The sequence below is a fragment of the Varanus komodoensis genome, unplaced genomic scaffold (genome assembly GCF_004798865.1).
Source record: "Varanus komodoensis strain SLA01 unplaced genomic scaffold, ASM479886v1 scaffold8, whole genome shotgun sequence".
Lineage (NCBI taxonomy): Eukaryota > Metazoa > Chordata > Lepidosauria > Squamata > Varanidae > Varanus > Varanus komodoensis.
The window spans coordinates 29331483-29347887 of record NW_025336481.1 but is presented as its reverse complement, the minus strand read 5'-3'; the positions used below and the strand labels follow the sequence as shown (position 1 = coordinate 29347887).

The following is a 16405-nucleotide window of genomic DNA, read 5'->3' as shown; positions in this document are numbered from 1 at the left end:
CCCACTGCCAAATGATATTCCAGAGTAGCGAGCATTTGGGAAGACTGCATGGACAAAGGGAAAAGGAAGGAAAAAGCAGCCAATCAATGCAGCTGTAGTTCTCTCAGAAGTTGCTAAGCAGAACGGGATAGTGGAAAAATGGAGGCTGCAGCATCTTTTGCTGTGGTGTCTGCTCTTGCTGTCAAACTAGATTGTAGAAATGTGGAAACTATGGAAAACTTTGAAACTGGATTGACATATAATGACAAAGAATGGTGGAAGTGTGGAAGCATTATACTAAACTGTTACTTCTCCATGGGAATACATGGAAACCAAATGCGCCACAGTTCACCATGAATGCTGAATTCACACATAATGATAAGTCGTGCCTGAGCAGTTTTCAACATGGCTCATCATTTTGTGTGAACACAGCCGAGGAATGACAACAAAGAAGTGAAAAACAGGACAACCAAGAAACCTCTTCATTAACTTCAGATCCATCTTAGATAAGAAGGTTGTAGGACTGGAGAAAGGCAGCTCTTCTCCCACATGGTTCAAATGAAACCTCATGAGTCACAAAGACTACAGGAGGTTTCAGCTAAGTAACCCCCTCTTAAATGACTATTTCTTACAACCAGTTATGTGTATACAATAAGTATAAGCTTCTAAATTACAAGCTCAGCGTATCGACAAAGGAATATGCAAAACTGTTGCTTAGACTGTCTGGGCCAGAGAAAAGGTGGGACCAACTATTCATCTTGAATGAGCTGGATAATAAAGAGGAAATGAAAGATTACCTGTGACCTGCAACATTATTTAGAGGTGATGGGTTTGTGTATCATGTCTTTTTAAAAAATCAGTCAGGTCCAACCGGCCAGAAAAATAACCTTAACCAGAACAGGTTCAGATCTATAATTATATCCATCAGTGTTAAACCAGGTAGGGAGGTGGGGAAGAAGACATTTTATTGCATAGCTGTATTTAGACCACAATATATCCTACATAGTGAATGATGATTCTAAGAGCTGTCTCCAAGTGTCTATGAAAGGCATTCAATGTATTCTTGGTATTGAGTTGATTTGCTATTGATGTGGGTAATTTAATTATTTCATTAGCTAATGACACTATCTGAGGGTATACATGCAAAATTTCAACTCAGTGTGATCATTCGTTCCCTAGTAATCCTCAGTGAAAGATGACCATAATGACTGACACAACAATGCTGAAGAAAATCGAGCACCGTGTTGTGATTAAGTTCCTTACAAAACAAGGAAAAAGTCAAAAAATCATTCACAAGGAGATGGTAGTCGTTTACCAGGACTTTGCACCTTCATTATCTACTGTTCAAAAGTGGTCGAGTGAATTTAAAAGGGGCAGAGAAAGCATTGAAGATGACCCTCGCTCGGGCAGACCAGTTACTGCCACTACGAAAGAAAATGTGAAAAAAATTGAGAAACTTGTATTGGAAGATGCCCGAATAAAAATCAAAATGTTAGCAGAGTTGACAAACCTATCCGTTGGTACCATATTTACTATTTTTCATTACCATCTTGACCTTTCAAAGGTCTGTGCAAGATGGGTGCCACGAAGGCTCATGGCGCCTCAGAAACAAGTGCGAGTCGAGTGCTATAGGGAGTTTTTAGAGCTCTGTGGTGAAGATCCATCGAGTATTTTCGACCGGATTGTTACTGGAGATGAAACTTGGGTTCATCACTATGACCCTGAAAGTAAGCAGGAGTCCATGCAGTGGCATAAAAAAGGTGCTGACCCTCCAAAGAAATTCAAAGTCACTCCATTGGCCAGAAAAATCATGGCCACAGTGGTTTGGGACTCAAAGGGAATTTTATTGATCGAGTACACGAAAAAAGGTGAAACCATAAATGCAGCATCTTATGCAACCACTCTGTGTAATTTAAGAGAAGCAGTTAAAGAAAAAAGGCGGGGGAAACTGACCGCAGGTGTGTTGCTTCTTCATGACAATGCACCCGTTCACCCAGCACGTGTTTCAAAGGCTGCTGCGCGAGACTGTGGTTTCAAAGAAATAAACCACCCACCCTATAGCCTGGACCTGGCCCCCAGTGACTACCACCTATTCCCTAATTTAAAAAAAGATCTTTGTGGAAAGCAATTTTCTGATGATGAAGAGCTCAAGGAGGCAATTAACACACATTTTTTAGAAAAGGAGGAAGGGTATTTTTACAGGGAATTGAAAAGTTAATTTCTAGATGTAATAAGTGTACTGAAGTTACGGGGGATTACATTGAAAAATAAAAATTATTTCAATTTGTTATTCTTTTTTCTTCATGCTGATACCGAGAATACACTGAACACCCCTTGTATTTTAGTAATACATGTAACATTTCTCTTGCAACATCCAGGTTTCCAAATGTCTTAACAGAAGGCCAATATACCTATTGTTTTTAGAAACATTAAATGTGCATTCAAATTAATATCTTTACTCATGAGTGACCCTGAACCCACACAGCATAGACCAGATGGCCAAGCTCACAAAATTATCTGGCAAATATTTATAATATATAGACACTTGAACAACATATGACATTGAAAGATAAATAGCATTCCTATTCATAGAAGAGCTTATAAGTATGACTATTGTGTCAAATTCTTCACCAAGCCAGAACAAATTCCTGCCTGCAATTCCTAAAATATCATTAATCAATTATTGGTTTTAAGTCAATGAGTTTACCACAGTTCTGACAAACCTACAGGTTTTGCCTCTGAGTCATCAATTTAAATTTGATTGAAATAGAATAGAAATGAGATCCTTGTGTCCAAGTGCAAGCTGAGTTGCTATCCAGACAGCCTGGGGTGGCCAGTTCACTTACCTTGAGTCCAGCAAAAACTTGATGGCCCAGGAAATGGAGAGCATTCCAATGAGAGAATGTAACTGTACATCATGGGCATGAGCTTTAGTAAAATAAATCTAAGCCTAACTGAGAACATGTCTGCCCATGTCCAGGAACTTCGCACAGTCCAAATCTAGTGATACTACAAAAATCTTTGCACAGGCACAGTCCATTCCACTTAAGAATTTTCAGGCTGCCATCTATTGATTATGGGTAACTCCTTCTCAATTTATTATGGGAAATCCTCTTTACATGGGTTCTCACCCTTCCATTTTCTTCCCAATTGTTAGTATTCAGAAATATAGTTTAGTTTATGGGAAGCAGTTCAGTCAATGGTAAGATGTTGGATGTTTGTGGGTATGTTTGATGTTATACTTTAATAAGATTTTGTTTATACTCTGTATTTACTACTTTCAGCCACTTTTGAGTACATTTCGTAGTGGAAAGAGGACGATATAAATTAAATGAACAGTTACTCTCTGCATGTCTAATCATTTTTACAGCCATCTAGCCAATAAGTATTATCACATGTTGTACCAATGATGTGTTATGTTTTCAATGTATTGCCAAACAGCAATATTAAAAGGGGCAAAAACATAGCAGTATAGGAATGTTTTAAAAAGTCAATGTTTAAAAAGACTGCAGAATCTAATAAATAGGAAGAAATCTGCTTTATTGCATATAATAGAATTTGAAATAAGAGGCTGTGAATCATGAATAAAAATTGAAGCAACAGGCAAAATGTTCTCCTTCCAGATTTACAGAAAATGAATCTCAAAGTGTCTTTTGTAAATAGAAAGAGCAGGAAACAGCAGGGGCAGGCAGAATGACAGCAAAAGTGTTTTATTATAATTTAATAAAAAAGTTTTCTTGGGAGCAGGAGAGGGAATGAAAATTTCCTTCACACTTTGGAAAGAGGCAGGGGCCCTGCTAATAGTTGATGGTTTCCCCAGTGTCTATGTGAGACTTTTGGCATCCACTGCAACACTGGCTACAAGTGAAGCATGTTATAATTCCCAGAAGAATAACAGAACCACATATAAGAACAAATGCACAAAGGGAAAGTACTGCTGTAGGGGCCAAATCTGGACTTTGCTGCAGTCAGTGCTTTAGACCAGGTTTTGTCTTGTTAAACTCACCCCAGATTACAGTTCACTTTCTTTGTACTGAAAACTCAGTGTACATCACTGACAACAAATCCAGTCTGTTGCCCACATATGGCGTGATGTTTCTCAGTCATGACAAATATCAAAATGAGTCAAAATGGTGGGAAGAGAATTCAGCAATTAGTGAAAGGTTGGGAAATAACAGATAAATAGAAGAGAACAGCCAAGGCATAGCCTTAAGGAATCTGGTACTGAAACCTTGCTGCAGCTGGGAATGATTAGTTTTTGTCAGTGACTGAAAGGAAGGCCACTGATGTATGCCACTTGAAGCTCCCCAGAGGGAAGATAAGATAGAACTGTAAATAAGTGAAGATTTAAGAACAATCTGTTACTTGTATGTTTGATTTTGCTTTTAGAAACACAGACCAAATTTTAACTCCATGATGAGCTATATATCCAATAGCAAAGTTATGGAGAGCCTAACTGGACATACATATACATTGAATCTTCCACAACAGTATTTTCCTGACACCACAATCATAGCCTCAAAACAATATTGACTCTAGCACCCTGGAAATACCCTACTTTTGCTCTGCTAAAACCTCCAAAAAGAAAACTTATTTATGTGAAGAGGCTTACAAATTTGAACCTATCAGCCATAAAATTAAGCTATACGGGGTTTGAGAAACCTGCTCATCAAGGAATGTCTGATCACTCTTTCACATAAGGTTTTTAAATTCAGGTCAAATTATGTTCTTCTGAGCTACAACATAGAGTGTTGCTATTCCAGTTTCAATTCCAGTATAAAGTGCCTTTAAAGATATTACTTAGTGGGATTTCTGCATGAAAGGGCTTAACTGACCTTCAGACCTACAACTACTTCCTGCATTTAACTTCAGAAATGTATTTTAATCAAATGTATTTTATATTATTTTCAGTCTCTGTTGGTTTTTTCAAGTTTAGTATTTTGTTTCAAGCAAGCACCAGTCTTCAAAGCATCTTTGGGAAGAGAGAAAACATCTTCTATGGACTTAGAACATACAAGTCCAGAAGGAATTTCCTTTATAGTTTATACAGCAAATAAACCTGTAAAGTTTATCCAAAGCTGCCGCCCCCACCCCCCAAAAAAGTGAGGCCATAACAAACTAGTATATTTTCACCAAATTACAGCAATAGGTAAGATATTACTAGGTATCTTAAAAGCAGGTAAAAGCCTCAGGGAATCAAATGATATATTTTAAAAAATCTGAGAAGTACTCATTCAGCTTCAGCAATTCTTATACCAAATTAAACCGTATAACATACTAAAAGAGGCATCATGAAAGCCTTAACAAGGAACTGCTGCAGTTTCAGTTCCTTACTACTGGGATGAAAATAAATATTACTGAACTACAAGATCAGGAGAAGACTGACAAGAGGAAAAGAATTTAGAATAAATATATGCATACATCTGTAAAGAAACAGTTTCAGCTGCCACAAGAAAAAAATTACTGAAATTTCCAGCTCCTAAAATGCCTTTCTGGTTGATATGCTGGCCAAACAGTATTCTGACACATCCCATGGAGTCAAAAGGAATACAGCTAGTATCACTTCTTCTTAAAGGGAAACAAGGTCCTAGATTACTATATGTGATGTAAAAGGTGCCAATGTATGCCTTGGACAGATTTAGGTTTCTCAAACCCATAGATCCTCCAAGTTTCCTATTTGTAAACTTCTCAGAGAATATCTATCAACATCCCAAAATAAACAAACAAACAAACTTTAACCAACAAGTGCTTGTTATTTCATTCTGATTGCAATTAGCTTTTTTCTACAAAAGGTCTAGGGCAGTAGTATCTACTATTTAACACAGGAACCAAAAGCATGCTCCTCAAATAAAGGATGCAAAGCTACTATACAAGTCCACCTGACAACCCATTTCAATATATGTTTCATGCCTGAGGGAGGAAAAGGCAGGTTGTAGTTCTGTTATTCTTCTAAAGTACCCAAGCTTTCAAAATTTTAAAAATAAACTGTTTGAGGATTCTCCTGATATTAAACAACTTCCTATTTGCAACTTTATTAGCAACATGTCTACAAGTACTGAAAACATTACGTTAAATATAGGAAATAAATCTTACTCTGCAATATCAAGATATCCACAGGAAGAAGCTGCATGTAGAGGTATCCAGCCTTCATTATCTGGTTGATTAATACTGGCTCCATTTTCCACCAGAAATTTCACCATATCTATGTTATCATCTATGCAAGCCTATAAACAGAAGAAAGAAGGGTTAAAAAGTTGTGCAACCAATTTTCCAAATGAAACTGTTTGACAACAAATGAAAACAGATCCATTCCGCAGCCAAAAACAACAGGCAATCTTTAGCACATACTACTCTTATTCACAAGTTATTGATGCTGAATTAATTTGCCCTCAATTCCTTTTTATTCATCCTTCAATTGTCATTTTGAGTTCAGTTTACTTGTCTGCTGTTTAGTCTTTAAAAAAGTTTCTCTGCAAGCTCACAGACAACCTTGAAGGAAAAGAAGAACATACTGAGAATGTTCCCACATTATACATTCACAAGGCAGTAAAGTTTTCAGACATATGAAGTACCCAGGTATATTCAGTCTTTCTTTCATTGATACAATTACATTATGACTCTTCCCTACCATGAACTATCCTAGTACACTTCATTTGTTAACAGCATGTTTGGAACAAATCAGAACCTGAAGATCAGGGTTCCACAATGTAACTTTTATCTCTAGTCAACATAGCAATTAGAAGTTACAGTATACGATTTATCAAGGGTACTGGCAGCTGTAGACAAGAAAAAAAATCTGCCTTAAAAGTTAGAACACCCTCCTGAGAGAAAATGTACATACAAAATGACATAGCAAACAAGTGGAGACCAACAGGTACACTGATTCAGTTTTCTTTAGGGCAGGGGTGTCCAAACGTTTTGCAAGGAGGGCCAGATTTGGTGAGGTGAAAATGTGTGGGGGCCGACCATTCAGCCTGATATTCTTTGAAACATTAACATTAAATGCAAATGAACTATTTTATGAAAGACTAAACAAATAACTTAACTGCACTAATGTGAAGGGTGATACTGAGATCTCGACTGCATTATATAGGCCAGGTCTGGCTCAAAAACAGTGGTTTTGATGCGCAAGATGTCACACAGGTGAAAGTCACTCAGTCTCGTGCTCACGTGGTTCTTGTTAATGTTCATAACCGAGAATGTCTTCTCGCACAAGTATGTCGAACCAAACAAGCTCAGCATTTTCTTAGCAAATGTTCTAATCTCTTGGAACCGGTCTTTATCCAGCTGGCAGTAAAAGTTGACAAGAGGGAGCTGTTGGTGCCAACTGCGACACTTGGTGTCACACTGCAGCTCAATGAGCTCCAGCTGCAGGTGGTCTGGAGCGTCATCAGGCTCCACAGAGAAAGGAGATGAAAAAAGCGTGATCTCTTTTTCAATAGCTGCAAAATCCCAAAAGCGCTGTTGAAACTCCTCAGCCAGAGATGAGATGTCTGCTTCATACCTCCTTATTTGCACACTCATATTGTTCTGTGGAAAACTGGTCATTATTTCCTGCAGCGATGGGAAATGTGTGGTATTGGGCTGCGTTTGTGACAGGTGCCTTTGGAAAAGTAGCAGCTTGGTCCCAAAGGCTTTGATATGTGAATGCAGTTGGCTTACCACTGCATTTTGCCCCTGAAGGCTCGTGTTCAGCACGTTCAGATGTCGTGTTATGTCATCTAAAAATCCAAAATCAGTCAGCCAAACAGGATCAGATAGCTCTGGCATCAGTTGTCCCTTTTTTGCCAAGAATTGTCCGATTTCCTCCCTAAGAGAGTAGAAGCACTGCAGTGCAGACCCCCGACTGAGCCATCTTACCTCATTGTGATACACAACATCTCCGTATTCAGCCTGGATGTCGAGTGGAAACTGTTGAAACTGGCAGTGGCACAGGGCTTTGGAGCGAATATAATTAATAGCCTCCATCACCGGTTTCATAACATGATCATATTTCAGATGTTTGGCACAGAGAACTTGTTGGTGAATAATACAGTGGAGTTTTATAGCTTTGCCTCCTTCTTCGCTGACTTTATTACAGACTAGGGTTGATAATCCACTTCGCTCGCCAGCCATGGCAGGTATGCCATCCGTAATAATCCCAGTGACTTTATTCCATGGTAGTTTCATGTCATCTACAGCAGAACGAACAGAAACAAATAAATCTGTTCCTCTTGATTGGTCCTTAAGGCTCTGGAGGTCAAGTAGCTCTTCACTCACGTTCATGTCATTGTCCGCTCCTCTCAAAAAAATCAATTACTGAGCGGTGTCAGATGCATCCATGCTTTCGTCTCAGGCTAATGAAAAAAAGTCGAACTCTACTCCTTTTGCCTCTGTCTCTTAATATCAGATGAAACGTCTTCAGTTCTCCGTACAACAGTGTTATGAGCCAGGCAAACATTGGCAAACTCTTGCTTCTTCTCAGGACAAATTTTCTCCACCATTTTCATCACGCAGTCTTTAATAAATTTACCCTCAGTAAAAGGTTTGCAGTGCTTGGCAATCAGTGTTGCCACCTTGTAGCTCGCCTTTGTGGCATTTTCATTTGACTCACAGGCTCTTGTGAAAAAGCGTTGCTGTGCCGTTAAAGCAGCTTCCAGTTCCTTCAATTTTTCACCACGTTCGTTCCCAGTTAGCTTGTTGTAGTTAGCATGTTTCGTCTGGTAGTGCCTCTTGATACTGAATTCTTTGAAAACAGCCACAGTCTCTTGGCAAATTAGGCAGACACAGTTGTTTCATATTTCTGTGAAAAAATACTCCAATTTCCACTTGTCCTGGAAGCGGCAGCCCTCGCTGTCAACTTTCCTTTTTTTAATTACAGTCGCCATTTTAGAAATGGGCACACAAGCCTTGTGTCACAAGGGTCACGCGGCGAGAGTGCTGACTCAGGTCTACTGCCATCTTCTGGTGAAATATAACCACCAGCCTTGAAGGAGCAGGAGGCAGCAGGGGACAGCTGCGGGAACCGCTGTGCGGTGAAGGAAAAAATGCTGGCCAGCGAGGATGAGTGACAGGCTGAGCCCGTGGGGAGAAGAGGCTGCAGGCCACTCAAAATTTGAAAACAGGCCGCAATTGGCCCCTGGGCCAGACTTTGGACATGCCTGCTTTAGGGTACAGTTAAGTTTTGAGTGTGATTTATAAAACATGTATCCTTGAACATCTGCTTAATCTGAGTTATGTCCTTGAGTTCTTTCCCTTTTTTGTCCTCTGTAAGCTGTTCAGAGACTTTTAGTAATGGGACAGCATAGAAAAACTTTAAATAAATAAAGTAATATCTGTTCTGGTGTTCTTGCTTAAAAGACTCTATCCTCTGAAAATTATCTTGCATTCCACAAATGCTACAGTTCTTATATATTCAAGTAAACCCTACAACTCTACTTTTTCAAGTTGTCAATTTCTATTATATACACATCTATGTTATAATCATCATCATCATCATCATCATCATCTAGTCTATGGCTTTCAGTTTTTTATGCTACATATTGTTGCTGACAAGTGGCACAGAAGGGATATTTACCAATAGACTTTACACAGGCAATCCTGAAACAGAGACCTAGAAAACAACAGACAATCAAAATTGAATGCCCTTATTCAGGGCATATGACCTATTCACTGTTTTTTAGCCTTCCAGCCACAACTGCTTGTTTTTATGAGAAGTAAACAAGCATCCTATAATTTTTTGTGCAAAACTGTTACCCTCCAATCCTAACCACTTTCAGTCATTCAACCCAAAGACAATTCAGAACAAAAAACAATGCCTACAGCCATGATCTTAATTTTTGACTAAGGAACATCCCAGTAATTCAAAGTAACAGAACTGACAATATTGGTGCAGTGAACTTCCACTTAAGAGCAATTATATTGATTTTTAATTAAGAAGCACAGCTAAGTCAAAGGCTCCTTGCCTGTAACCCATGATTCAACTTAGACACTGCCAAACAGCAGTATGCAGTAACCACAACACATAACTTATGCCACGGTTTGAATTACCATATACAACACAAGACAAGGACAATACAGAGCTGCTTTCTGCTTTCTTTTTTGTATTTGTTCAGCTTCGTACATATGTACAATAACTCCTTTTTTCATGCAGTAGCTGCCTCTTGGAAGTGGACTTATGGCCATTAATTATAATTAATCAAATCACATGTCAAGACAAACATAGTTAGCACAAACTGTATATTACACATATACACTACAAAACTCTTGTTTGTTACCACCTGGCATATCAGAACCAATGATTTGTTGATTTAGATATCACACCAGACTGTAAGGCATTATTTCCATTTGACAGGGCAGTGATCCTGAATGCACATTTAAAAGGTATGTAAGAAATTTTGTCAACACATACTAAAAATGTTGCTGAGAGAAACAAGAGATTGCACATACAGTACATTAAAAAATGTGACTAACTGGCTGAAAATATTTGGCTAAACTTGGTCAGTTTTTTCTGCCATTTACAAGAAGAGAAAAAGATGAATCCGAATTTTCATCCTTCACTTTTATTAAATTTGTATTCTACTTTTTCTCCTATGAGAATGTCTTAGCACTGTAGAGAAACTGATTTTTCCAGTACTCCCAACTTATCAGCTCTTATTAATTACTTAATTAAAGCATTATTTTAAAAAGGAAAGAAACTAAAATCAGTAGATAAGAACCTATAAGATCTTTCATTTTCGATTCATTTTCTTGACATCTACAATAGCTATTAAAACAATCACAAGTGTCTAAACCTTAGATTATAGCAAAGTACATAATAAATCAGTCTACAATCACTGTCCAAAACCTGCATCAATAGGAAACCTGCATTGTGAAACATTTAAACGACTTAAAAGCAGTAAGCAATAGACATTTTGTTACTATGGTTCATTTAAAAAACAATTCTTTTAAAATTAGTTAAATGTTAATGAAATTTTTAAAATTAATTTTAAAATTAAAATTATTTCTTTGAATGCAGTGTTAAACCAGGAGATTCTTTGAGAGTGAACATAAACTTGATAGAAGTCCTCCTGTTGACAGTACAGTAGGAGTGCAAGAGTCAATGCTTCACAGGCTCCAGCAGACAGCATTAAACAATGGTTTGGTGTTACATGTGAACACAGCTATTCCATTTTAGATTAAGTGAGATTTACACACAGTGTTCAAAGGCATAGCAATTTTCGTTGGGCATCATGAATCAGAATTTATATATGAGGATGCACTTAGTAAACAACTGTGCTTAAACTCTTCTTCAGGAATACTGATGAAAACTACAGAGCTTTGCCCATTTATAAAATGTATGATTTATTTATTTATTTATTTATTTATTAAAACATTTGTATGCTGCCCCATTCGCTGAAGCCTCGGGGTGGCTTACAACAATAAATTAAAATAATTATAATCTTAAATTAAAAAAATATAAACATTAGATTAAAAATACAAAAATACAATATAAAATAAGTCGCCCTGGCCAGATAAAATCCAATATTAACAGTTAAAATGCCGCTTAAATAAAAAGGTCTTCGCCTGGCGCCAAAAAACAAGTAACGATGGCACCAGGCGGACCTCTCTGGGGAGCGCATTCCATAGATTGGGCGCCACCGCAGAGAAAGCCCTCCTCCGAGTACCCACCCTCCTAATTTCTTTCATGGAGGGTTCCCGGAGAAGGGCCTCTCCCGCAGATCTCAAGGGGCGGCTGGGCATATATGGATGTAAGCGCTCCTTCAGGTAACCAGGACCCAAGCCATTTAGGGCTTTATAGGTCATCACCAACACCCTGAATTGAGCCCGGACTTCAATGGGAAGCCAGTGAAGCTGACGGAGAACTGGAGTCATGTGAACATAACGCCCAGTCCCCGTCAGCAGCCTGGCAGCTCTATTTTGAACCAACTGAAGTATCCGGACCGTCTTCAAGGGTAGCCCCACATAGAGCGCGTTACAGAAGTCAAGACGGGAAGTCACCAGTGCATGTGTCACTGTCGCGAGGCAGTCATACTCCAGGTAGGGGCGCAGCTGATGAATCAGCCGAAGCTGGAGGAAAGCGCTCCTCGCCGCCGCTGTCACCTGAGCTTCCAGTGAAAGCTCCGGGTCGAGGAGCACTCCCAGGCTGCGGACCTTGTCCTTAAGAGGGAGTGCAACCCCATTCAGGACAAGGTTCAATTCACCCTCTCCGAAGCCCGATCCGCCAACCAACAGGACCTCCGTCTTGTCTGGATTGAGCTTCAGTTTATTGGCCCTCATCCAGCCCATTACCTCGGACAGGCACTGGTTCAGCACAGCCACTGCCTCACCTGGATTGGTGGAAAACGAGAGGTAGAGCTGGGTATCATCAGTGTACTGATGGTTCCGCAGCCCGCACCTCCTGATGACCTCTCCCAGCGGTTTCACGTAGATGTTGAATAGCAAAGGGGACAAAATGGACCCCTGCGGTACTCCATGGCATAACTGCCATGGTGCAGAGCCATAGTTCCCCAGCACCACCTTCTGGAACCGGGCATTGAGATAGGAGCGGAACCATATTATACATTTATAATATCTATGTACCTGTGTAAAAGTACCTTGACACACTGTTTCCAGTTCTTTCTCAAATGAACTCCACTGACAGAACAACATAGTTCACCTAAAAATAGTGACACTCAACACTATATTTTTTTACAATTGAGACAAAAGAGGAGTGGGGTGAGCTAAAAGATTTCACTATATGCTACAAGCAATGTTAGACTACAGTTACCAGTTACCCCCTCCCCACACACTCACAAGTTTCATATATGTAGAGCCTACCAAATAATCTCCAGTCACTACATCTTTTTAAAGTTTGTTGAACATAACCAAATGTGGTTTTCCTTACACTGCAGCACCACTACGGAAAATGAGAATTTGGGACATTACCATAAATAAGGCAATGATCCAGGTTCTTTAGCCACAGATCATATACACAAGAAATGCACAACTTTTTAACCCCAGTATTTTGCTTTGTCAGAGGTGGCAGCTTATAAGCATGCACGCACACATTCATATTCTCACCAGCAGTAACAAATTGTGGTATTGCAGCAAACTCTTGAAGCCTCCTCCCCTTCCCAGCCACTCCAACCTGAGTGCCAAATAAGAAAAAGGAAAAAAATGTACTAAGAGCAGGATCTTTAGTCTCTGCCATGAAGTCTCATTCCTAGATTGTCTATAGTGTCCTACAGAGCTAGTATGAACCTTAAGTACAGCTTCTTAACACTCTAGAAATGAGGATCAATGGTCAAAGGAATCATAGACACTGTTTCCTCCTTTTTTGTTGCTGGCAGATGCTGGGTATCTGGGGTAGAGATGTGAGCACCTGCAAAAATAATTTGCCAATTCCCCCGTTTTTTCCCTCCCCCCACGGCCCTGGTCTTCATATCTCTAGTCTGGGAGTTGCCAAACTAAGCTTCAAGGCACAGCACTTGCAATTCTGATGTATATAAACTGCATCATTCTGTACAGTTATTCCCATGAAGAAGAAAGTGTCTGATCCAAATCCTTTCTATTGTATTTTGTGCCAGCTCCTATTCCTTAGTTCCAAAATTTACTCTAAGAAGTTGGATGACAAGGCTAAAATTCTCACTGTTCCACCTTACATTATTTTTGACACAACTCCTTAGAGGTAGTGATGAAACCATAAAATGTTTCTTTCACACAACGGTGTTGGCAAACTTATTCTGACAGCAGCTGATGCAAAAAGAGCAACTTCCTGTATCAAGAAGTATACATACATACATAGTAAGCCCAACAGCAGAGGACAACAATGTGAATCTCTAAGGAAAATCAATTTGAGAGTTTTAAAATACTGAAATATTTGAAAAAAGCCTGGAAGAATGAAAAGCTCTTCAATACCAAAGTACCACAATGGACACCAAATGAACATTCCACAACTGGAGTATTATCAATTAAAAGGCACTTGCCTTTGCAGCCCCCCACTTCACTTGGTCGGGCATCCAGAGATAAGTCTTTAAAGAGAGTCTTAGGGTCCAGCTAAGTATATATGGAAAGGGATTAACTTTAAGGTAAACTGACCCCAAGCCATTAACAGTTTTAAAGTTAAATATCAACGCTTTGAACTGAGAAACAAACTGGAAGCCAGCAAAGATCATATAGAACAGGGGTAATATGATTATATTGACCAATCCTTGTTAACTATCTTGTCCTATTTTGGACCATATGGACTATATATATCCATTGCAATAAGCGAAAAGATGCCATGACATCATTATAGCGAAGTTTGGCAATTGGCTGTCATCGCTATGGGCAACTTAAGCCCATTTATAGGCAGGAGAATTTCATGTGCTGATCACAAACAATCAGGAATTCTTTTGCAACAATTCCTTTGGCCCAAATTTGACTTTCAATTCTGATAATCTGCACAAAACACTTTCTTTGAATTAACTCTCATTTCTTTTTTTACAACAGTGAAAATGCTTTTTCAGGCTTGACTTAGCAATCAGCATCAATACCACTGGTATCACAAACTGTACCATCAAGTATTGAATAGTCATTATGCTTAGACTGCAAGAAAACAGAAATTTTAAGTTGCTGAAAGAAGTGACCCATTTCCTAGTTCTAAACAAATGTTTCAAAGCTCTGAAAAAATATCCCACGCTTATTAATTGTAAGCTGAGCACACCACTAGTTCTCTGAGATAGTTTTATGATTTTAGCATACACCCTCTAGTTCTTTTTAAAATTCAAACAAGTTTTTGGTTAGTTTAATTTAATACTTTTATATTTTGTTGCTGTTATCATTGTTAGTCGCAAAGTCGTGCCCGACCCATCACGACCCCATGGACAACATTCTTCCAGGCTCTCCTGTCCTCCACCATCCCCTGGAGTCCACCCAAACTCACGCGGACTGCCCCAGTGACTCCATCTAGCCAACTTATCCTCTACTGTCCCTTTCTCCTTTTGCCATCAATTGTTAACAGCTTATATTTTGTTATGGATCACTTATTTTAATTTTGGTTAATTTATTGGCTGTATTTATTACAGTGAATGTGGCTATAATTTATCATGAGATGTTATCTATAATTTATTGTTTTATTTATCTGCTTATTGATTTATTGTATCCCATGTATTTTATGCTGTTTTAACATTTGTAAGAATCTCAGAGAACCTTCGGGTTATGGTGCAGCACAGAAATGGAAATGGAATGAACTAAAATTGGGAAACACTTGTAATGTTACCACTGTGTAGAAAACTTGTTTACCTCTGAAATGACTGACTCTGAATAGATTTCACTAAAGAATCAAAGCTATTCTTTTCCAAACTTCTGATATATGAATCACATTTTCCTGAATTTAAACTGGAAACACTTCAGATATGACAAAGACTCACTTTTCAAGTGTTCACACAAGTTAAGAACTATCTGCCCCCAGATGACCACAGCCTTGCATGACAGCAGGATGAAAATGTTGGTCCAGTGCCTATGAAGCTGACTGGTGGGAGGTTTAGGGCAGATAAAAAGAAATACGTCTTCACACAGCATATAGCTGAACTAAGGAAGTCGCTGACAAGGAAGGTGGTGATGTCCACCAATCTGGATGGCTTTAAAAAGGGACTGGACAGATTCATGGGGGAGGAGGTTATCAGAGGCTACTAGCCTTGATGGCTATGGGCTTTCCCCTTAGCAGAGGTGGCATGCCTGCATATACCAGTTACTGAGGAACTTGGGCAGGAAGAGGTCCCACCTATCCAGCTTGAGGGATCCCGTGCGCAGCTGTTGCCACTGTGTGTATGTAATGCTGAACTAAATGGGTGTTTGGTCTGATCCACCATGGCTTTTCTTAAGTTCTCATTTGAAGCATCACTTATTAGCAGTTTTCTTACAGCTCATTAGATTGCTGCAGGTCAGGTATGAAAACTGACAGAGGGAGAGTTCTTGCAGGGCACTAGTAACTCCCTTGGAATCATAATTGGCTGCTCTGAACACAGTCAACTTGACCCAAAAACCCAGAATTTTAGTCAAGCTAGGGGGGCAGACAGGTTGCTAAGCTTCAGTGTGGGCATCAGTTAAAATCCTAACCAAAGCTATCTGCTTGTACACACTATTTTGGTATGTGGCATGAAGACGTTTCCCTGTTCAGAGCTCCAACTAGCCATACACTACAATGTGGAATTTGCAGATTGTGAAGGTTTCAGAGTGGAGAAAACAAAGTATGACACCTTTTTCTCTCATCCTCCTGAAAACTTCCCTTCGGTGCACCATCCAACATGGAAGACTAATATGCTGGACTAGCCATTACACATCAAACCACAGTGGTTTTTGACGTATAGCGGGGGGTGGGGGGGAGGTTCACCACAGGGCAAAGGAAAAGTCTACATTCTTGTCATCCTGCCTAAATCCTCTCCATCTAACTCAGGTAAGGTGCTTAATAGCCTAGCACATTGTT

At 39.3% G+C, this 16405-nt stretch overlaps 1 protein-coding gene across 6 annotated transcripts in view; it reads right to left on the bottom strand.

The window, feature by feature from the left end:
* Positions 1-16405, bottom strand: part of PPP1R12A (protein phosphatase 1 regulatory subunit 12A) — a 112220-nt gene that overhangs the window by 69919 nt on the left and 25896 nt on the right. For all 6 annotated transcript variants that reach the window (XM_044455609.1, XM_044455607.1, XM_044455606.1 and 3 more), the window contains exon 2: positions 6073-6203. In XM_044455609.1, the coding sequence (XP_044311544.1) occupies positions 6073-6203 (131 nt within the window). The remainder of the gene's footprint in view (positions 1-6072; positions 6204-16405) is intronic.